The sequence below is a fragment of the Poecilia formosa genome, unplaced genomic scaffold (assembly GCF_000485575.1).
Source record: "Poecilia formosa unplaced genomic scaffold, Poecilia_formosa-5.1.2 Scaffold165, whole genome shotgun sequence".
NCBI classification, from domain to species: domain Eukaryota; kingdom Metazoa; phylum Chordata; class Actinopteri; order Cyprinodontiformes; family Poeciliidae; genus Poecilia; species Poecilia formosa.
In genome coordinates, this window is record NW_006800104.1 from 553325 (window position 1) to 576256 (window position 22932).

Consider the following 22932-nt stretch of genomic DNA (forward strand, 5'->3'; position numbering starts at 1 on the left):
ATGTTGATTCCTATTCCCTCACTTTAAACAAAATAAATCTTAAGCTTTGCTTTCAAACACAAGAATATTAACTTACGACTAATGTCCTAACCATCAAGACTAAAAGATAATGTTTTTGTTAATGAGTAGGAGATACAGCAGAGATCAGCTGAAAAAGATCCAGCTTAAAACTTCAGTTATGTTTTCTCAGCCCATCACCTAACAATGAAGTAGCCAAAATAACACCAAAGATATTGTGCTTAAAACTTACATGATGAAAAGTTTTGTAACCGTATGACTGCAATTAGAAACGTAGTGTAAATGGACAACTTTTAGGAAATGTAGTTTTGCTAATAAAGTACAATACATGAATGAGTTTATTTTGTTTTTTTATGAATGTAGCAACATAATATGATAATTGTTGACATTTTAAACTTGACATTTTGGATGGAATAAATGGTAGAGGAACAAGAACTAGTTTAGATGTTTAAAATTATGGTGCGTTCCATTTGTAGTTGAAACTTGATCTGCCCCCAAAGACAGAATCCAAAATGAAATTTAGCTTTAATTCAAAAGAAAAGTGTGCAGAAGTCGTACAAAGTGGCTCTCTCTTCTTTCAGCTGAGTCGCTACTTCTTAATCCTGCAGGTCTGTTTATCTGGCAGTGCGCTGGAGGTTTTTTGAGGATGAAGTTAAATCTAGAGCTCCTGAAATTCGTCTCAAAGCTTTAGTGAGGATTTCTTTTTAATGGTTGCAGGAAGTGGTATTTGCCTTCAAAAATGCACCAATGAGGGTGTTCCAGTCGATTTCTCTCATCCCAATTCCGACTACAAAAGACAGTGTTTGTAAAATGGACTGTTTTGAGCTTTACATCATGATATAATGTCATCAAAAACATAACCCTAACCCCTGGCCCACTACTCACTCACCCAGTTCCTTCAGACTAGCCAGGAGCAATTAGCAAACACCTGGTGAAACTGAGCATCAGCTGAGCTCATCATAGCAGCTACCTCTCAGTGAAATGCTGGTAAAAACTTTGCTAAAGGGTTGATAAAGGAGCCATGTTATGATGACTTCCTGAAGGCGGAGCTTTATTAAGAGTATGAGCTTTTAAAGATACAGAGGCCCAATTTCAAGGCGTTAAATTGCTAAGTCAAATATCTTTTAAGACAAATTTGACATTTATAGCTATCAAGTTAACATAGTTACTTGATTGTAATATAAAATGGCACAATGTGCCTGGAACACACATAACGTTGCTCCTTTAAGGAGCTGGGAAATGCACTGCAGCAAAAAAGTCTCTCTGAGAGGCGATTGTGTTCATGCTCACAGCTTCCACATATAAAAAGAAAATGTTGACCTAAACACATTTTGGTGGCGGAAGGAGTGGGGAAGAAGTAAATGTGACTTTTGAAGCTAACAAATACAAGGAGTCTGTGTCACAGATTAAATTAGCAGATGAAAGAGAGCTGATGGTTAGCAAAAACAATGGAGTGAGTTATTAGAACTCGTTGAAAAATACTTGGTGAGTGAATACTTCTCTGATTGTTGCTGCGAATAAAAATGAAGCGGGAACAAACACACTGAACACAGGTCAGTTTGAAACTTTTACAAACAACAAAGGTCTGTTTGATGTCCTCATTTCTGGGTTATAGGTCATTTATTTAATATTGTGGTCACCATCAGATGTGTGGATCATTGGATATCAGCTCACTTCAAATCGCTGTCGTTACTTATCACTGCCATAAAGTAGCAGGCGGTTCTGAATGTTTTCAATGTTTGCCTGGTTCAATAACCCTAAATCAAATTAGTTTATTACTAGACCTGTGCAGAACGTGTTGTGATGTTGACAGGGTCATTCAACCATTAATTCAGTTTTAATTTGTTCTACAACTCTGGTGTAGATAAGCCAAGATGGTAGAAGTTTGAGTTAGGCACCAAGGCTACATAGCCGTTCTCCCCAACGTTTCATAAAATCATGAGCTCATCTCTAACCCTCAGCATGTCTTCCACATGTCAGGAACTGAGGAGGAGAGGGTCTCTGACCTGGGAGTCCACGGGGGAGGACGGGGTGGCAGAGGGGCAGAAGAGAACCAAACTGAAGCTGGAAGCAGCGGCAGGAGGCTGACTGCTCACATCACTACAGGCCACGCTTCAAATATTCGGCAGAGTGTGAGAACAATCACATGGAAATAAGTTTGAACAAGTTTGTTTTTGTGCACTTAATACATGCTCAACTCCTCTTCTGCTGCCATTCCTATTGTTAAATATGATTGCTTTCTCGTACTTAACGAGTTTAATTAAGTGACTGTACTAATTATGGGAGCATTCAAACATTCAAAAAGCAAACTCTGGTCCACCTAAAAACTTAGAATTGGGTTTGATTGAAGTGAACTCTGGTGCAGTTTAAATCCATATGCAAACGCCGAGAGGACTGGAGACCGCTCCTAAAGCAGGAAGTGGATTACAGTGTAGGGCATTCTGGGTAAATACAACCAAAACAAACATACGTGTTTCGTGCTAGTGGGAGAAATGCCTCATTGTCTTTTAACAAGGACAAAAGAGAAGCTCGGTGTCTTTGTGTTGTTTCCTTTAACGGTTCTTGATCCACCTCAGACAAAGGAGGTAACCAGGTTATTCAAAGGGTTTGCTTCGTTTGACACAGAGCAATGTGACAGCAAACCACAGCGGATGACATGTAACAAATGTTAGAATTTTCATCCCCAATCGAACTGAGCCTACTGGACTATTTCCCAGCCTCTCTTCCATGTTGACGCTATAATTTGCCACTGCTCTAAAGCTCAACAGTGTTCTAACCTGCACATGTTTTGGTGAAAGTGAAAGAAAGTTGATTTAACTGGTAAGTATATGTTGTTGGATTTACAGCCCTTGCAAAGTGAAGAGCAGAAAGAAACGGCTCTACATAGAAACACAGCGAACATAAACAGGAAGCAGCTGGCAGGTGAATACTTTAATGGCAGCAGGACAAAGAACAAGAATGACTAGATGTTTGTGAGAGTAAGTACTATCACTGTATGACTTTCTTTTTTCAGTGCTTATCTCTTTATTTGCTAAAAAAAAAAGCAGTGACTAATTTGATTTTTAGTCTAAGAAAGTAATATAAAACATTCATCAAAAGCCTTAAAACACTATACAATATCACAGCCTTTTCTAGGAGGAATGTAACAGAAAGCCTTAAGGATGTTAAAACAGATGTGGCATAACTCGATTAATGACTTGAAGGATTGTGATTTCAATATTTTCTTGTGTCTTTAGCAGCTATGTGAAAAGAAGGCCACCTCATTATTCTACTAACACTTTCCTTTTTGGTTTGATTTCCACCTCTGGTTTTCAGTCCTAATGACCCGATGCCATAATTCACACAGCAGAAGATCTGGAGCTCTCACCGATCTTTGGGCAGCTAATTGGCACGTCAGTGAAACAAGTCTAGCTGTCTTTGCATTTGAAATATGGATTTTCCAAATTAAATATTGTTATCTTTGGATGGATCATTGCTGCCACATTGGGAGAGGTAATGTTTAGTTGTAGGTAAAACAGAAAACATCTTCATCGCTGTCTGTATTTTTATTTCCTCCCTCGTTTTCATTGATTTCTCCTTTTTTGAAGCCAACACTCTTCAAGCTCGCTGATGAAAACCGTAACTTTGACAGAGGAAGGAACTGCAGGGCTCTGCTGTGATTATACTCCAGTCCACTGATGCCAATCAAAAGATGAATTAGCGCGACACATGCACACCCTGCAGCCGGATCTCCGAGGCTTGCTGAAGCCTCCTGGGCCGAGGCAGAACATGAAAAATCTCAGGAATGAGACATTCCAAGCTTTAATGTGCCTTTTTGCTGTTCTTGTCATGGGCAATCGCAACACGAGTAGTGAGTCGGAACAAAAACCCGAGGTTGCAATGCTTCTCTTTCTGTGAGATGAAAGCCAAACTCGGCAACAAGTGGATGTGGCTCTGCTTTGACTTTCAGGCCTAATTAAAGAGCCGAGTCTGATAGATGAAAGCGTCACGAAACCTGAACCCGGCAGAATCCAACCTTTGATTAATATCAGCTGAGGATTGTTTTAAAAAATTTCCCTAATGTGATGTGATGCCTTTTAGGCATCACAGAGGAACCAACAGATTATGGGATCACTCTTTCTACAGCGAGTAGACCTTTCTGCAATTGGAATTGTTAAAACCTTTGTTGTACAATAAATAAGAAATGAAGGAATGGGCTGTGATTGTTTTGTGTACAATACAAATACATTATAATACACTATAGCTGAATGGTTCATTAGAAAACTAATTCAGGTTGTGGTTTAGCACTGCGCAAAAAAACAAGTTGCACTTAATAATAATTCTTTTTGTATTGCTTAAAAAAGCTAATTTGCAAGTACTGTGTGTTTACATATTCTTAAGATACAAAATTAATTTATTTTTAAGTTTTCTTGTGTTTTACTGTTTTGTTTAGTAATGTCTGCCGCTTAGCGCAACATTTTGATTTGCTAGTTATGATTGGTTGTCTAGTTGTCTGGTTGGATGAAAGCTGTCTCTGATTGGTTGGTGGTGCGGCTCACTGACCAAGAGTCTGGGAAAGACACAGAATCAAAAGCTTGCCTGAACACACACCGAGCGAGTGTGTGTGAGATGGAAATGGACACGCCGTATATTATTCTTTGTTCACAAAGATATATGTGCTCACATCAGTCTCACTGAACGCCAACCTTCTGCGTATATAACGTCATACACAGAAGGTTGCTTTTACGACATGCTAACATCTATGCTAGCTAGCTTTATCTTTATACATGACTCGTCACTTTATTCAATGAAGGCGTTAGCTTGTAGACGGTACAGACTGCAAACTCTTTATGTGTTCAACCTTTCCACCAAATACGCTCTTTTGTGTTTGCCATCACTTTCACTGGCGAGTAGAAAAACTTATTTATAATAAATCAACAAATGACGCTTAGCCTGGCAGGGGGGGCATGTAAAGCCTGGCAGCCTCCCAGGCTAATAATGCACTGAGGGAAACCCTGCTGCTGTCTTAATAATCCCTTCAAGGGTTATTAAGAGGAACATTAACCTCCTTGTGTTGTCAAAGTGATCCTGATTACAAACATGACCTTAATAAACTGCTTTTTAGTCTAAGAGGAAACTCTATGTCTCCCTGTGCCTGCAATGAAAGCAGCTTTTTTGGGGGTCTATGGCCGTACGACATACAGTTTATGTGAGCAAAGAAAAAAGAAGAGAATTAAAGATGACAGCACAATGACATCCTTGACATGCTAATTGATGAGCGACATCAAGACCCATAAGTTGATGAATTAATGAGAACTACCGCATGTCAGGGCTCAGAACTTCGTTTTGAATGTTTGGGTAGTGAACTATGAACATAAATTATTTCCACTGAAGATGGATGGACTGAATTTAGAAGTAGTGAACTGGCACAGCAATGGCCAAATATGGGCCATATATAGACAGACGAATTTGGGTCCTCTGGTGTCTCTGGAGATTACGTTATTCATGATAAAGGTTAAAGTTCACAACATAACAGTGGTGGCTTATTGTTCATCCAAGACAGTGCACTTTTTTACATGATTGACATGAAGTAATAGCTTGATGGGGGCATTGCTGTGGAAGTCCCAAAGCAATTAATTAAGAAGTATTTATTCATAGCTTCATTTTTAGTGGTCATCTGCTTTTGGGAGGATTTGTATAAACAAGCTTTTACATGGTTATAATTTTCATAATCACACAGTTACATAATTATAATGAGCTCACTCTGTATTTCATCCCAGTTTCTATTATTTTCATTTGTGAAAACAGGTCAAGTAAAATGTACGGCATGTGGAACGTATCTGAGGCTTTTGTTGCAAAGACAGCGTACAAAACCAATTCCACCTCCCGTTTAAAGCTGCGGGGAAAACATAGCTGGTGTTTGCTGTCCTCAATCTCATGTATGGAGGAAAAAGCAAAAACAAGAAAAGTTGGAATTTGCTTTGCTGCAGAAGACAGACTGCAGAAACAGGAGGAAGTATGGCACAATAATCTGGCACTCAAGTGAAGGGTGAGTAGGCCTGTTGTTCCTGAGCCGTCGCCTTGGTTTATTTCACAGTGATTTACAATAAACCCCGGAAAGTCTCTGTATGTGGGCCGCTGCATCAACATATTCTGAATGCCTGCTGTAGCTGCTCTACTGCACACACAGCCCAAAGGCGATGAGAAAAAAAAAACAAAAACAAAAAAACAGAAGGAGACCTGAGAACGGATTCCCTCTCCCCTCTGTGAGCTGTTTAAAGGCCATCATGGTGTTCCCTCTGAAAGTCTGTTTTGTATTTAACTCTTCAAATACACAAGTGAGGCCATTTATAAGACGCAATGCTGTTTTTTATGCACAAAAAGTAGTATGAGTATCCACAAAATGGGACTACAGTCTGCTTTCATTCTTCACTGAAATTAGAAAATCAATGTGCTCTAATCTAATTTCTATTTGAGAAATCTCAGGTTGTGTTTGAATGCCAGGGGCTCAGGGAAGAAGAAGGTTATTTTAAATAACTGTATGCCTGGGAAGCGTAAAAGAAACTTAAATCTTCTGAGGAAAACTTCAGTGACACAGAGCACCTCATAAAAATAATCATACTTTGAAGTTTTGCTTATTTTGTTACACCACAACCAGTCCTAAAAGTATTCAAATTGGATTTGATGCGATAGGCCGACACAAAACGGAGAAAGTTGGTGAAGTGAAATGAAGAGAAATGGTTTTCAAAACAGTTATCAGTTGTCAACTTTGGTTGCAATTCCAGAAGCAAATCTTTTTTATGTCTCAGCTGTTGCGAGTCACTTTCACACTGAACTGTGTCAAACAAAGCCAACATTTTAAAAGACCTGTTCCCCTTCACGCCTGTGGTGGCGCCACAAACCATTTCATCCATCCATTTTCTTTACACCCTTGTCCCTCAGTGGGTTTGGGAGGGTTGCTGGTGCCCATCTCCAGCTAACGTTCTGGGTGAGAGGTGGGATACACCCTGGACAGGTTGCCAGTCTGTCGCAGGGCAACACAGAGACACACAACCATACATACACACTCACACCTACGGGCAATTTGGAGAGGCCAATTAACCTGATAGTCATGTTTTTGGACTGTGGGAGGAAACCGGAGTACCCGGAGAAAACCCACGCATGCACAGGGAGAACATGCAAACTCCATGCAGAAAGATTGGGGCCGGAATCGAATCCAGAACCTTCTTGCTGCAAGGCAACAGCTCTACCAACTGCTCCACTGTGCAGCCACGCCACAAACCACTGAAGGAAATAAAGACGCTTCAGATGTTTCTTCAGGAAAAATGTTACCAAAATGGGGTAGGATCAGATTTTAGCGGTTGTAGGATTTCCTCTTATGTCTTTGGTAAAAGATCACAAGCCATTTCTCCTGCTAGAATTAGACAAGCCTTTGGTTGGGCCGGATTTACCCAGAATGCCCTACGCTATAGTCCGTTTTTCCAGCAGATCAACTTTGCGTTCACATATTCAATCAAACTGCATCAGAGTTTGCTTTAACCAAGCTGAGACCTATGTTTGTAGGGGGACCAGAGTTCACTTTTTTGTTCCACGCTCCCTCAAATGAACCGGACTTTCAGGGAAAATCAACAAGATTTCAATGAAAGCAGACCAAATACGGTTAGTGTGAATGCCCTCAAACACATTCACACCTATCATGTCAGAGACAGGTATCATCTCTGAACATCAGGTTCTCAGTTGGATTCAGGTCTGAACTTTGGCTGGGTCACCACTTAAATCCTGGTTCTATGGGTTTATGGCTGAACCTCTGCCCTAGCCTCTAATCGTTTTCAGCCTCTAATATATTCCTTCCAGGAGTTGCTCTGTGTTTAACGTCATTGATCCAAGTCTGAATAAATCTATAGAGAACCTGTTCTTTTCTTGTTGTGTCTCACAGGTGCTAAATTAATTTAGAACTAGAATCTGTGGAAAAACTAGGTGTGGAAGTGAACTCACCCTCTCCTCCTCCTCTCTGAGGTCCGGCATGGTGCTGACGCACAGCGTCACCGCGGTGATGGCTACAAACAGCACAGACAGGCAAGCAAAGATCTTGCCGGGCAGGCCCGAGTGCGGGTTCTCCACCATGTCCCTGAGCCTTCGCATGCAGCCCCCCGAGAGGGTCTCCTCCGGCCCGCCTGGAGGCTGCTGGCTCTCCTCGCAGGACTGCGGGGCAGTGAGCTCGGCTTCCTCCTCCTCCAGCCTTTGCAGCTCCTTGTACTCCTCCTGCCTGAGGCGCAGCTTGCGGAGGCAGCACCACTCCAGGTTGTCATCCTCCAGGCCCCAGTAGAGCAGCTCCTCCTGGAAGGAAAGGGCACACATCTCCCTCAGCAGCCTCAGCTTCCCCGCCGCCAGGAAGGTCACTATGATGCGGAAGGCCGACGGGTTGCGGTCGAAAAAGTACTCGTTGCGGCTGACGTCGTAGTCGTCGCACACGTCCATGATCTCGGCCTCGTTGCTGCAGCTGCGCAGCTTGCCCAGTCGGGTCAGCGGGAACTCGTCCAGCGTGGACCAGGGGATGTGATACTTGATCCCCCCCACATTGATAATGGCTGCCCTGTCAGCCAGGCCCGCCTCGTCTCCGTCCTGCTGGTTGAGCTGAGGCTGGAGCAGAACCTGGGCTCTCTTGTAGAACAAGCCCTTCTTGGATGTGACTTCCTGTGGATTTTCCACGTGGTTAAAGCGAAAAGGGGTGAACTGGTGGTCAGTGTTGCCTGCCAAGAAGGCCACCTCCTGGTACATCCCTGCGACCCAGCTGGGGGACCCTGTCCTGCACAATGCGTTGAGTGTATGAAGCGACTGGAGGCTCGTCACCCATTCAGCAACAAAGATCGTGTCTGTAGAATAATAATAATAAAACAAAACAAAGTAAATATTTTTCTTTAAACAAACTCATTTTTAAAAAAATTATGAAAATCCCTTAAAATGTTTGCTATTGCTAATCTCTAAACCCAAAACCTAAAGACCAAATATTCAAATAAAAAGCATCACTGGTCCAAGAACGGATCCTTGGGGAACTCCACCAGAGACGAGGGCAAAACAGGATACAGAAGTAAAGAAAGCAACAAAGCAATAACCCTCTCACGGTCTTAACCGAAGGGGTCGCATTGACCCAGCGTGTGCTTTTACGATTGATGATGGTCTGACAGGACATCCACATCACTTCCCCGCTGTCCGACTGTGACGTCTGATGCGCTCCTCGTGAGCCTCTTGCTAAGACCATGAGGGGGTTAAAGCTTCTCTTAAACCGTTAAGATCTGAATTGCCCCATTGACGAGCTTAGAATATCTACAATGCCTCAGATGGGTAATCAGAATATTGTGATCTACAGCATAAAAAGCAACCATGAGGTCAAAAATCACTAAGAATGGCAGAATATGGAGCTAAAACCATATCATTCAACTTCTTTGTGTTTTTTGTGTGACAAAGATCTTTACAACCAGACTGAAAGCTGACATATTTACCCACAATCCACAGAAAATTAAAACCCAGAATGTCAGTGCAAACATCCTTTACTAATCGCCAAACACGATCATCCGATGGTAAAGTGATGATTTGTGCTTTTATTGTTGCCGCCATTCCATAAGCTTCTGATTTATGGGTTGTACGTAGTTTATTTCCTTTTTTCTTTTGCCTAATTTGTGTTCATTCAACAATGACGCATTGTCTCTTATTGTGTTTCTTATTGTGAGACCTTAAAAAGGTTGTTTTTTTTAAGTTGGACCAACCTCAGAAGGACGAGGAGATGCCTTTAACTTATGTGCTATTTTGAAAAACCATTTGATCTTAACTTATGTAAGACATAGTAGTCTGATTCATCGGCTGACATGTATATGTCAGACTCTGAATGTCTGACTTCCCCCCCATGCTGTGACAGGAAAGTGAGTAATCGGACTATGTTTCTTTCTCGACAGAAAAAAGAAGAGCAAAGTTTTGTTTTAAGAAGACGCTGAGGCATGATGAGTTTTCTTTTTACATCCAAAAAGCATGTTTCCTGTGCTTTAATTGCAACAACGCCTCAAAGCGCAGCATGCAGACGCCGTGCTGCGCTTTGAACTCACTCGGTTTTAATTAAATTTGTTGCTTTTCCATTTTACCGCATTGACGGCCTGTTCTGTTGAACATACCGCAGGAAATGCACTTCATCGCTTCGACCTCGCCGCCGCACACCGAGGCGAATGTGAAAACAAAAGAGCCTCCACTGCTGCGTTTAACAAATAACGCTTGCACACTGGATGCTTAATGTTTAATCTTGTGCAGCAGGGGTTTATGCATATTTTAGAATTACACTGACGCACAATCTATTATTTGATGCCGACTTTATTCTGTGATTAACAATAACTTGTGTACATGTGGTTTTTCTGAAATAACGTAAGCATTTCACAAGGTAAAAGGCAAGCAATGTAAGTTTATAATGACATGTAGATCTGGGAACCATATCCTTATCTGATCCCTGGAGAGAAAAAAAAGGATGGGAATTTTGTTTCAAGTCGTAAAAAAAGCTTTAGGCACAAAAGAAACTTGGGGGAAAAAAAGTACGAAATAGAAGAATTAACTGCACAAAATCCCAAACCAGCTCTTTAAAACTAATTTTCCCCCAATATATATTTAAAGGGAATGCCAGGAGTATTTTTTTTTCATGGACACACAAAATGAGTTCTTTGTCAGGAAGTCATCGCAACATGGCTCCTCTATTAACTCTTTAACAACATTTTTATCAGTGTTGCAGTAAGAAGTAGATTGTATAATGAGCTCAGCAGATGCTCAGCTCCACCAGGTGTTTGCTAATTGCTGGTGGCTAGTTTGAAGGAGCTGAGTGGGGGAATTGCAGGAGATTGTCCGATTGCCTCGTTGAGACAAAAGCTTGGAAGCTGCAGCTCAGAGGAGGAGCTAGGTCCTCGAAGGCGGGGCTAGGTCCACCCAGGCATTTTACACAGCTGAATGGTTGCCATGGGAAATTAAAGGATTTCTCAAACATGCATGAAAGAATCAAAGCAACACTCCAGATATCTCTTTGACAAGGGAATAACTTTATAGTATATTGTTAAGCAAAAAAAAATAAATAAAAAAATAATCGATTAAAGCTTCAAGTTTCAGGCCCAAAAGCAATATTAAAAAAAGAAAAAGTAAGAAGTAAAAATCACAGTAACAACACAAACCAGAGCCAGCCTCTTTTTAAAAATGATTTTTCCTCATATATATCTCATATACTTTTAAAGGCAGGGCCAGGGCTATTTTGTTCATGAATAACAAAATGAGTTCTTTGTTTTTCTGAGTGGAAATATTACCTGTGATCTTCCAAAACATTTGTAAAGAAAGGTGAATTTTCTTTCAAAGTATGATTGTCTGCCTCTGCAAGGTTTTAGCAGAGAAATGTTAATCTCTAACTTCCTCTTCCACAAATGCTCTCGCTGAATCTCACTGCTGGCATCTATCGCTGATTACATGCTGCACATCTTATCTCCTCAAAAAGGATCCCTTAGAATCTAATCAAATGTTTTGGAGGACGTCTTTTCTTTGAAAGCCAACTGCTATAATCTTTATAAATCGTACCACAATCCAGATTAGATCAGCGAAAAGGCTTAAGAACTGGGTGTTAACCTGAGGTAGTGGAGGGCTGGGCGAACAGATTTAACGAGGCCCCACACGTCATCACAACAAATGAAGACAGAAACCTGCTCCTCCGAACCCAGAGCCATCAGACCCAGAGCCGTCCTCAGAGTTTGCTCCTCTGTCATGAGGCCGATCGTTTGGAAACGGCTCGTTTTGCTCCGGGGCGGAGGTTCAGGGAGCGCCAGCTTTACAGCAAGTCTGCAAAGTGCTTTTGACAGGAGCGGCTTATTGAGCATGATGGGCAGCCCTGAGGTGGGAATAAACTGAATCGAACCCAAAACAGAGAAATGAAGAGTCAGGTTGGCTTGTTAGGTCATGGGAATATCTATGTTTTCAAATGACTTAGAGTGTTTATAGAAATATTATGTTTTGTCAACAGTTAGATTCAAAATGAATCACAGATATTGATTTTTGTTTTCAATCAACCACAAAACTTGTTTCAGGAAACGAGACAGTTTTGTTGTGAAAAATGAGCAATGATTTTTTTTTTTTGTCTATTTACTCGCCTTTTTTCATTCACCAATTAGTGCATTCAAAACAAACAATGCAGACAGGCATTGATCTACAAAATAAACAATTTGACAGGCAGAGGACAAACAACAATAGAGTATACATTTTTTAAACAAGTTTTTTTTTTAGTAAATAATTCCTTAATATGAATTTTTTTAAAAGTACTACTTCTCTTGGTAGATTATTTCACTTATAAAATGAAATGTTTTTAATTTAGCAAGCTAAATTAAATTTTAAAATAAAAGTATATTCATTAAAATATTTGAAATGTTGTGCAAACAAACATAATTTAAAATTAAAACCTTTTCAGGGGTTTTCATGAATATGCGTGGCTGTGATTTATCTTAAAATAAGGTATTTCCCATGGTGCACAAATTTTTTTATAAGTTTCCATTTATTTAATTTTTAGAAACAAAGTTTTTAAATTTGTTTGTATGTATCTGGCAATTATGATTCTCCCTACCCCCCAAAAAGAACCAGTTCCATTTATTATTGTCTTGTATTTTTCTTCACCATGTCATCAAGCTGATAAACACCAGTCACTTGATAATACCAACAACAAGATATTTCTAAATGTCTTATTTCATGTGTACTAAGATATTTGCACCAGAAACTAGACCATCACTATAGGGTAAGATTTTTTGCTTTTACAGTGTAGAGACTGAGGTCATACGTCTTTTTGTTATTCACTGGATCTCTGTAAGCGCTGCCTGTCTTTACTGGTTTACACACCAACAACAAAGACAACAAAATGACAAATCATGGAAAAATGGTCAACAGATTTTGGATGCTTTAATTAGGACAAAACAACTGAAGTGCAAAACATATATATTTATTTTAATTGTACTTTTTATGTTTGACTTTTGTAAGACTTTACAGTCGGCATTTAGGTATTGTTTAGAGTAAATTTTTTTTATGTCAGAAGATCTCTGGATGTGTCTTTTTAATATGCAAACTGCTTCTGATTATAGAAATTTGCACAAGTTCCCTATAAGTTACATAGCCACTTGTTTTTTGCGTTTTCAGTTGACTTGTGTGTTTGGTTTATGTGGAACTACGTGACGACAGAGTCAGATAGAATATAAAACCCAAACTTTCCCTCTTTTTCTTTTTCTCTACTTTATTATACATGATCCTGTACCTGCAGCTCAGGGGACACTTTAGATGCGGCATTGTTCTTTTGCCACCAGTTGCTCATGCAAACCAAATTTGCATGACTCTTTGCATAAATCAGCAATCTGCAAACCACTGATGCCCTCCCACATCCACTCCATCTTCATCTCTGCAAGAGGCCTGAAGGACTCGTACAACGAGAACCTAAATGACACTGAACCATTACCTTTCTGACTGGTCTCTTCAGGCCGTTCCTTTTTATTCATACTCCACTCCACATATATTAGGGCATTTAAGTCCTTTGCCTCCAAAACCATGGCAGGAAATGAGGCAATAGAAATGTGTCTTGTAATCTAGAAAGATTGAAAATGTCATAGTATGAATTAACAGAGTATGTTTCACAGAATAATGATGCTTAACATGTACAGCTTATTAAGCCATACATATTAACGACAGAGGCTCACCATTTCATAATGAGTCACAGTGGCTGATGGTTATGTTCAGAAAGTAGCTGGATTATTGATTCGACATCCGATGTTCATAGCTGGAAATGGAAAAGCAGCACAGCCGGCTTCTCTTGTATGAATTATAAATGTGCCAAATGGGTTGACAATCTTTAACCCAAAGCTCGTTATTAATGTACTCTGAAAGCCCAACAATGCAGCACCACCTCTGTGCAAAGTGGAGCCGCTGAACAGAACGCAGACTTGGAATACGTCCAGCCATGTGTCCAAGCGGAACGGCTTTCTGCAGGAACAAAGAGAAGGTGAGGAGTTTCAATAATACGTGTGGCTACTTCCACAGAGGAGCTGTCAGGCCAGGGAAGTTTCATGTGACGAGTTCCAAGGCTGATGTGCAGTTTCTCTTCTCTTACGGTGTCTTCACACCTGGTTGTCCAGTGGACTCGGCTTGATTGGGGACCAAAATTGCAACATCCAGTATATTTTCAGCTTTCACACTGCGCTGTCAAACAAACTGAAACCTTTGACAAAGCTGTTTACCTCCTCGCCTGTGAGGGCGCTGCGCCAAGAACCACTGAAGGAAACGACACAAAAACCTCTGAAGAAGACACGAATGCAACGGAATGTAAGCAAAACTGGGTGTAGCGACAGATTTTAGTGGTTATAGGATTTCTCTTTTGTCTTTGGTAAAAGACCACAAGCCATTTCTACTGCTAGCGGTAGACTCTCACGTTTGTTTTGGTTGTATTTACCCAGAATCCCCTGTGCTACATTTCACAGAGTGGTCTCTAGTCCACGTGGCATCCACATATGCATTCACACCACACCAGAGTTCACTTCAACAGAACCAAGAGCGATGTTTTTAAGCATACCAGAGTTCACTTTTTTGGTCCGCATCAAAGTTCGATTACACTCCTCCCCAAACAAACCGGACTTTCTAGGCAGACAAACTAGAGAAGTGTGGACTCGAGTTGCATCACTTGGAATTGAGATTAAATGACTTTACACTCAATCCGACTCATGACCTCACTTGGACTTGAGCCATTTGACTTCTATCTTACACCAAAAACAAAGTGTGTGACAGCAGAACCGTGCCTGCTGAACAATCCAGCCCACTGTGTGCCTCTAGCTATTTGGCAATGTTTCCTCCTCCTGTTGCTGCAACAAGCGCAATGACTCTCCCATGTTGTTTACCTGCTTTTTCTTCTGCTTCTTCCAATGAAAGCAAAAAAAGCCGACAGAGGGGGAGAGGAGCTGTCATCTGCTGCCATCAGAAAGGAGCACAAAGTTGAGAAAAGAAGGAAGAAAGCAGTACCTGGTATCACCCAGGATCCTACGCAACATCAGTCTGAACAACTGTAATGGTAAGACACTGTTAGGAACATTTTCAATCCAGACACAAGCGAGTGTCTCTGGATGGATTCTTAATTGCAAGACTGGAGACAGTGGGGGCTGCCAGTGGTTGTATCGACATGTTGGCTGAACTGTGATCTACCAGACTTTAAACTCAGATGGCAACATTGACAGTATTTCAAGTATCCAGACTGAAAGATATCCTCTTCTTATGTATTCACAGCAGATCTCTTGGTGTTTTCTGAACCACAAGCCAAGTTATTTCATCCAAGCTGGCAGATAGCAGAACTATGTTCAAGAAGCAACTTCATAAAAAGTTCACTTTTATACAGTTGGTTATTCTTTTATAATACTATAAAAAAAGTTACTTAGAATGGAAATAACAAGGCTTGGCGTAAATTCAAATGGAAGACTCTCTTCATCTCTCCTCTCTTCATCTCGCCTGCACCGTCTATCACCTCATCGCACGCCTCCTTCTATCTGACGGGGTTTGACCACCAGAGAGTTTTACTTGTCAAATTCAAATAAACTTTTTAATACCTACTTTCTCTCTGTATCAGTGTTTCCAAGTTGAAATCCAGTTATTTTATGGTTATTTTTGTATCCTGGATTAGTTTGTTCATTCTTGTCATTCTTGTTTGCAGACGCTGGCGGCGTTTTGGTTGTTTCTGAGTAAAGATGGTGACATCTTCTAAGGAATACAAATTGAGGCTACTGTTTCAGCAATGCTAGCTCCACTAACAACACAAATCACTAATACACGTTTATTGTTGGGTTTCAGATGACGTAGCATTGACGTCACCCAATGCAGATGGAGGGCAAGTAAATGCAGCCCATTTATTTCTGTTGATCCAGCATCAAAATGCCTAAAGTCCGAGTCCTGTACGGTTGTTCCACCCGTTCTAATAGAAAGATGAACATTATTTTTGTGTTTTGAAGGTAGTTGGTCACAAGGGAGTTAATAAAAAAAAAAAAACTTACCAAAAAAAGAGGAGAAAAGTGGATCAACAATCGATGGGTAAAAACAGGTGGTAAAAACTAACAATGCCAGAGTTTGCAGCACCACTTTATAACAGGTAACGATCACATTGTTTAAATTGACAGTTAAGTGGATTGCCTCGACACCGGGTAAATCCTCAAGATTATAAGACACATATTTTTTTGAGATGCCTCGTCTCTTCTAACCTGCTTAGGGTATTAGCTACTCATTGTGATCCATTTTGCTTTGCTTTGAACTGGAGAAATCCACTTCCAGACCTCCATCTGAATTGTGCATCTCATCTGGGTCACGTGTCTGAAACCCAGCAATAAACTCCAAAATCATTTTGTCATCATTTAAGCTAGTGATTCCTCTCTCTCACACACGGCTCCCCTCAAGTAACATTTACTCAAATCTATACCAAAATCAGAAATAAAAAAAACAACATTTTTTGCGTATCCACTATAATATTTTGTGTCTCCAACGCCATTGAGGTTTGGTGGTAGAAACACACCATGGAGGAAATCAGTCAGTTTATCTGCACTGGAATCGTCAACTTGCTCATTCACTCAGCTAGTCGGAACATTGACACAGGTTTACCGTAAGTATTTTTAAATATTTTTGTTTGTTGTTAACTGCTTTTATCTTTTCACTTCATGCGACTACATGTGTGAGCAGTGATATTTATTCTCCATCATTCTGATTACATAAATTACATGATTGGAAACCTCCAATGTTCCTCCAACGGGTTTGCAAAGTTTCAAGCAGCACTAAATCCACTCGATCTGATTTCAGAGTTTTCCGGTTTATGCTGACATAAAGGATAATACTGTCCTGATATTGTCACAAATGAACTGGCTTAGTAAAAAAATAATGCAGAGGCAGGCTTCTGCATATAACCTGCACACTCAGGTTTTTAATAACAGCATCATGTTGCTGAGTCATGCATAAAGGTGATACTTCATGTTTTGAGCAGCTTTAGAGGCATTTTGCACTGTATGCTCTATTATTCCTGTGTTGCATGCATCTCCAGCTCTCTTTCTGTTTTGACTTCTTCTAATCTGAGACGAAATGTACAACGTTAAACTTTTCCTTCAGGCCAAGGCTCCTGGGAAACAACTCTGCATGAACTGAGCCATTTGCTTCTATCTTTTTTTTCTTTCCAGTGCATTTATGCCACTATATGTGTCCTTCACTTTATGCCAGCTCCCTTGTGATCTCTGTGTCTGACTTTCTCTCTGCAGGCACGTTTGCATCCAAGGCTGTCTGTCTCAGTTCTGCTGCTGCTGATCATCTCACATTCCCTTCTTGATTCCCAGGTTGTTTTAGAGAGACACCGATCAGAATGTTTTTGTTTTTATCAATTTCTGATTTACGATTGTTGTACCCCCCTGCTCTGCCAATATTGATTGCAGCCAATTCTCTTTAAGATTTGTCAATGAAAGAATTCAAAATGGATTGTAGCTTTGCTGCGTTTGGGGTCAGCAGGAGCAGAGGCAACGTCACACTGTGTGTGTGACAGAACAGAAAAGCTGAGAATTGAAAGACTACATTTTACTGTTCTGAATAAAAGAAACAAATTGTTACAGAGTGACACTTTAAACATTAGCATAGATAGCATTCCTAACTGTAAACAGAAGTGTCTATGTATAATCGGTAGAGAATGTAGATCCTGACCTAAAGTCCCATATTTATCTGCAGGTTATATTACTAACAAGTGAAAATATTATTTTTGCAGTAACAGTTCAACCTGCCTGTTATCTCCTGCAGCATCAAGCATTGAAATACCATTTTATACATTTTATGTGTATTAAATGTTTTCAGTAACACTGAAAACAGCCAATCTGGGGTCATCTTTCCTGAGTAACCGCAACCACACTGAAGAGTGTTGCTGTTAGCACTCTCTGATAGCACTGAAGATGGGGAAGGGGTCTGATATTTGAGTTTCTGACCCAGTAAGGGCTGGTCAAATTAAAAGTTTCAGATTCTAAATTGACCGCTGCGTTTCTACTTTCTTTAAGGACGGCAAGTTATCCGATTAATTAATTAATCGATCAATCGGATGAAAATAATCTCCCACATAATGCAGATTCTTTTCATTTAACGACTTAAGATTTTTTATTTAATATTAGAAATACATTAAAAGATGGAAATCAGTGATTCAATTCATTTCTAAAATAAGAAAATAAACATTTTATTGCATAAAATGCAGTAACTCAGCATCCCTTTAGTGAGGGCTTGGTCATTTGTACTGCAGGATGAATCTGGAGTTTTTAAAAAAATCCTTCTGACATCAACATGTGAAAACCTCAGCCCTTTCTGCTTAACTGAGCATCAGTGTGGGGTTGGGAAGATTTGCTGACTATTAATAACTGAACAGAAAAAGGTGCTTAATAGGACCTTTTTTTCTTTTAACAGAATTTGAACCCAGTGGAGCTAAAATAAGGCAACTTGACGAGTTTTGGGTAACATATTTAAATAAAAAGAAGGTTTTTTTATCATGTAAAATGTGTAAATTGTTTGCACATTTAACTGGAGGACTGTGTCCTCCAGTTAATTAATATGCGACTAAATTAATTGCTGATTAATTCACTAATCAATTTATCACGATCAATCATTTCAGTCCCACTTTCTTCACGCTGTGGCTTCTTTCTATAGTGCGACACTGTGGAAAAATACATTTAGAAATAAACTCACTTGACTTCCCTAACTTCATATTTTACCAGTTCCACCATAAACTCATCATGAACTTTTTAGAGAACAGCTTCCACACAAAGTCAGCCCACTCCCCCGGGGAAAAGACTGTCTTAACTTCACCCTCTGTCTCTCTCAACGCCTCGCATCATTAGGGCTCTTCTGAAGTTTCCTGAGCTCTATGACAATCCGTAATTGAAAATTAAACCTGCGCTCCGACTCTGACGCTACGTGTCAATCAGACGGCAGAGAGGGAGTCAGGCAGGAGGAGGAAATGGACCGAATAAAATGCCTGTTTAGTGTCAGAAATGGGGGAGGATGGACTTAATTGTGCAGTAATGTAGGAGTGATAGATAGAGTTACAGAGGAGAGTTTTAAAAAGCACTTTATGTTTAAAACCGTATCCGAATGTTCTTAAGAACATTTGTTCACGCTTATGTTCTTTGTTAGGATTTCTGAAGCCTCCTTTAGATTATTTAAACCCTACAGAACTCACAACATGTAAAACTAATAAACTCTAAACAGATCAAGACTACAGAGATGCATTATGTCTCCAAAAATGCAGGAAAACGAACCAGATTTGTTCCTTGTCCCTTCCGCTAAATGCTTCCAAATTCTCACTAAACGAGCAACAAAGTTGCTAAGCAGGCAGCAGCAAGAAGTCCATGTTTCATCTTTGGGTATTTGACTGATGTTCATAGTGACTTTATTGGCTCAGAATGTCAGCTTTTTAATGTCTTTATGCTGTTCATATCTGTCTCTGCTGTTTCTTCACTTAATTCTACATCTTTTATGTTTTATTCTGGATATTAATTTAAGCATTTGGCCTCATATTCATTCAACTTTTTTTGTCAGTTCACTGCCTGGCTGTTGCTGAAACTTCTATAAAGCATAAAAGAATAAAGAATAAAACTTTGTGTTGGATTTGAAAGCATGGAAAATGACATGGAGCTAATAGCGAAAGTTCAAGCTGGAAGACTCCGCCCCCTCCGTTCGCCCATCGGCGTCATGCTCATCTCCAACCTCAGCTCTGGACCTCACCCGGCGAGTCCAATCAGCAATCAAGCTCTGCAGAAAAGGATCCACACCCAAGCCGTCAGCCGGTTCCCAGCTGTGTTCAACCCTCCACCGCCCCTTCTCCACCCACAACCTTCGGCTCTTCAGGATAGCATCCTTTCCCGACCTCCACCATCAGTGTCGGGCCCCGGGGGAGAGAATCCCTAATCAGTTATCAGGATGGTCATCGACTTCACATCAAATCTCAGCTCAAATCAGCTGCCGGGGTCCGAGCACCAAAGAACTGATATTCATTTCTGTCATTAAACCTTTTAATTGTTCCTTTTTCTCCGTCTGAGTCTTTCCAGATTGAACTATTAATAGAATCGTTCTATTTCAGATTGATATTGTTGTGAATTAAATCTGACTGAGGTTTGTTGTAACGAAAAAAATTCACTTGATTTTTTTCTCAAATATTCATTATTTAGTTATTTCTTTCCTCTTTTGTTGTCTTACCAACAGATATTAAGTACTTTAGCCGTTTTTTAGGGGAGAGTTAAAAACCTAAGACTCAAAACTCAACTCTGCCCATTTCTGCCCTTAGTTCAGCTAAATAAAACACACGCAGAGCTGAAAATGTTACCTTTTGAACAAAAGACAACTTGTAATTTTTGATTCTAATTTTTGAAATGGGAAATTTATTGTCTTTTAAAAAAAAAGTACAATTTTATTTCTTTCTCAATTTAGATTTTAAAATAAAGCAAAATATAAAACTTGTACATATTTCTGGAAATTTGTGAAACACTCGCAGTTTCCAACCTAATGACGAGAAAACTCGACCAAAGATTTTTATTGTTATTCTATAATGGAATTTATGTTCATAAAAAAACACTGTTGGTTATTATTTTAGCCTAACAAGAGCAGCGGGTTGCAGACCTCTGCTCTAGTGGAATATATACGGCAAACCAAAAAGAAGAGAAACAATGTAATAATTTTTGACAAAGCACTAAATGGAGAGACGGACACAACAGAGAGGAAGATGGCTGTTACAAAGAGCGGCACCTCTGGGAACTTTTTGTCATATTGCGAACAATGACTATATATTGAAATATAGACTACCTTATGATTCCAAACTCTTTCGACAGTTCTGCTGGGTCTAAGCCAACAAGACTCACCAGGTGTGCTGTGGGGCGGGAGTCCATCTGCTCCGGCTTGCTCGCACGAACGCGCCTTTCGCCACGCAGCATGCCTTTAAGTTTTCCACGCAGACGGTGTGGGACATCGTAGCGAAGATTTCACGCGGAGCTCTCCGGACTTCCTGTTCTTCCTGAAAGTCCCGCTTTAAGCAGAAGGCGCGTGAGGAAAAGACTGATCATCTGGAAGTCCGCATCAGCGACGACCCGTCGGAGGGGGTTCGGCCACTCTCTCCATCGGACGAGACGTGGCAGATGTTCCACGAGAGTGGGTGTGTGAATGTGTGTGTATGTGTGTGTGCATGAGAGAGAGAGAAAGAGATAGAGAGAGAGAGAGAGAGAGAGACCGTCGTGGTGGTCACACAGCTCCGCGCGGACCGCTCAGGTGCGTCCGGAGCTGCGCGCGCTCCGTTGCGCTCTGACAAACACAGGCTGATCTCAGAGCAGTTTGAGCGCGTCAGAGGGAGGGTCTGTCATCCGCTGCTGCACGCCGGGCTGTGACTTTTGATTCTGACTGAGAGGACCGTTGATGGGAGAGGATTAGGACCACTGAGAGAGAAAAAGAGGAAGAATTCTGACTCTTTTTTCCCTCAGAATTTTGTCTTTAAACTTAAAAGTCAGAATTCTGACAAAAAGTCAAAATTCTGAGAAAAAAAATTAGAATTCTGAAAAAAGACGAAATTCTCAGAAAAATGTCGAAATTCTGAGGATGAAGTCAGAATTCTGAGAATTTGTTTATTTTTCAGTGGTACTAATCCTATCATCTTGCCAAAAATATTTACAACAGTTTAACTTTTCTGCCTTTTATCTCCTCACATACACAAACTTAAGTGAATTTTATTTGCATCTTTTACTACAGATGCAAACCTATTTGGGATATGTTTCCAGCAGTTAAACTGTGGGGAAAAAAAGATTCTGACTTTTATGTCAGAATTCTGACTTGATGCTTGCAGTCCACAGTCAGGCTCCTGCCCCACAGAGCACCGCTCCCCCATGTCTTTCCCACTCAGCTCCTGCAGACTAGCGGCAGCAGCAATTAGTAAACCCCTGGTAGTATGCTCAAGTCATCTTCTCAGCCCATTGCTCATAAGAATGATTGTAAACGGCTTCATGGAGAAGCATTGTTGTGATGATGAGAGTGAGTTTCTTAAAGAGACAGAGACCAATGACAAAGTGTCAGATGCAAAGTTCTATTTCTTTTAAGGCATGTTTGACATGTGCAGCATTTTCATAACAACTGAAAGTAACAGAGTTACTTGACTGTATATAACGACACTGTGTGCCTAATAAATACACTATATCAAACCATTCCTGGGTACATAAGGACTGGATAGGCAACAAATTCATTTCAGGGCATTCATTTCTCTCATTCTCTTTGAAATAATTTCTCTTAAAACCTTGGAAGCCCTTTATAGAGCGACCAGCAGTGTATGCGGCGTCATATTTTTATTGTGGTTGAACTTCTTATTAGGCAACAGACACACCCAGACTCCCACCACAGAAAGCAGCCATCCGCCAGCTCAGACTCACAGCTAGTTGGGGGTTTATCATCTGAGACAACAACCTCCAGACGCTGATGGATGCTAAAGAGAAACCAGTGATGATGGCAGCAGAAGCATCCATCATGCCTTGTTAAACGCCCGCTAACAGCGCAAGGACAAAACTACTGATGTGCCAAGAACCACTGAAGGAAAAGACACAAAAACCTCCTAACGAGACACCGAGCGCAACTTCCTCCTTCACAAAATGTAAATAAATGTAGCAGCATCAGCTTTTAGCAGTTGTTGTAGAAATCCTGCAAAGACCGTGAGTCATTTCGACTGCTAGCACCAGACACAAAGGTTTGTTTTGGTTGTATTCACCCAGAATGCCCTGCGCTGTAGTCCGCTTCCTGCTTTTGGAGCGGTCTCTGGTCCACTTGGCGTCCACATAGGCATTAGAAACACACCAGAGTTCACTTCAGCCAAAACCGAACCGAGGCGGACTG

General features: G+C 40.6%; 1 protein-coding gene across 1 annotated transcript in view; it reads right to left on the bottom strand.

The window, feature by feature from the left end:
* kcng2 (potassium voltage-gated channel, subfamily G, member 2) overlaps window positions 1-21442 on the bottom strand; it is a 37320-nt gene extending 15878 nt beyond the window's left edge. Inside the window, exons 1-2 of the mRNA XM_007564686.2 lie at window positions 20928-21442; window positions 7993-8870 (exon numbers count right to left, since the gene is read on the bottom strand). Of these exons, the coding sequence (XP_007564748.1) occupies window positions 7993-8775 (783 nt within the window). The 5' untranslated portion in view covers window positions 8776-8870; window positions 20928-21442. The remainder of the gene's footprint in view (window positions 1-7992; window positions 8871-20927) is intronic.
* Window positions 21443-22932: the final 1490 nt, after the last annotated feature.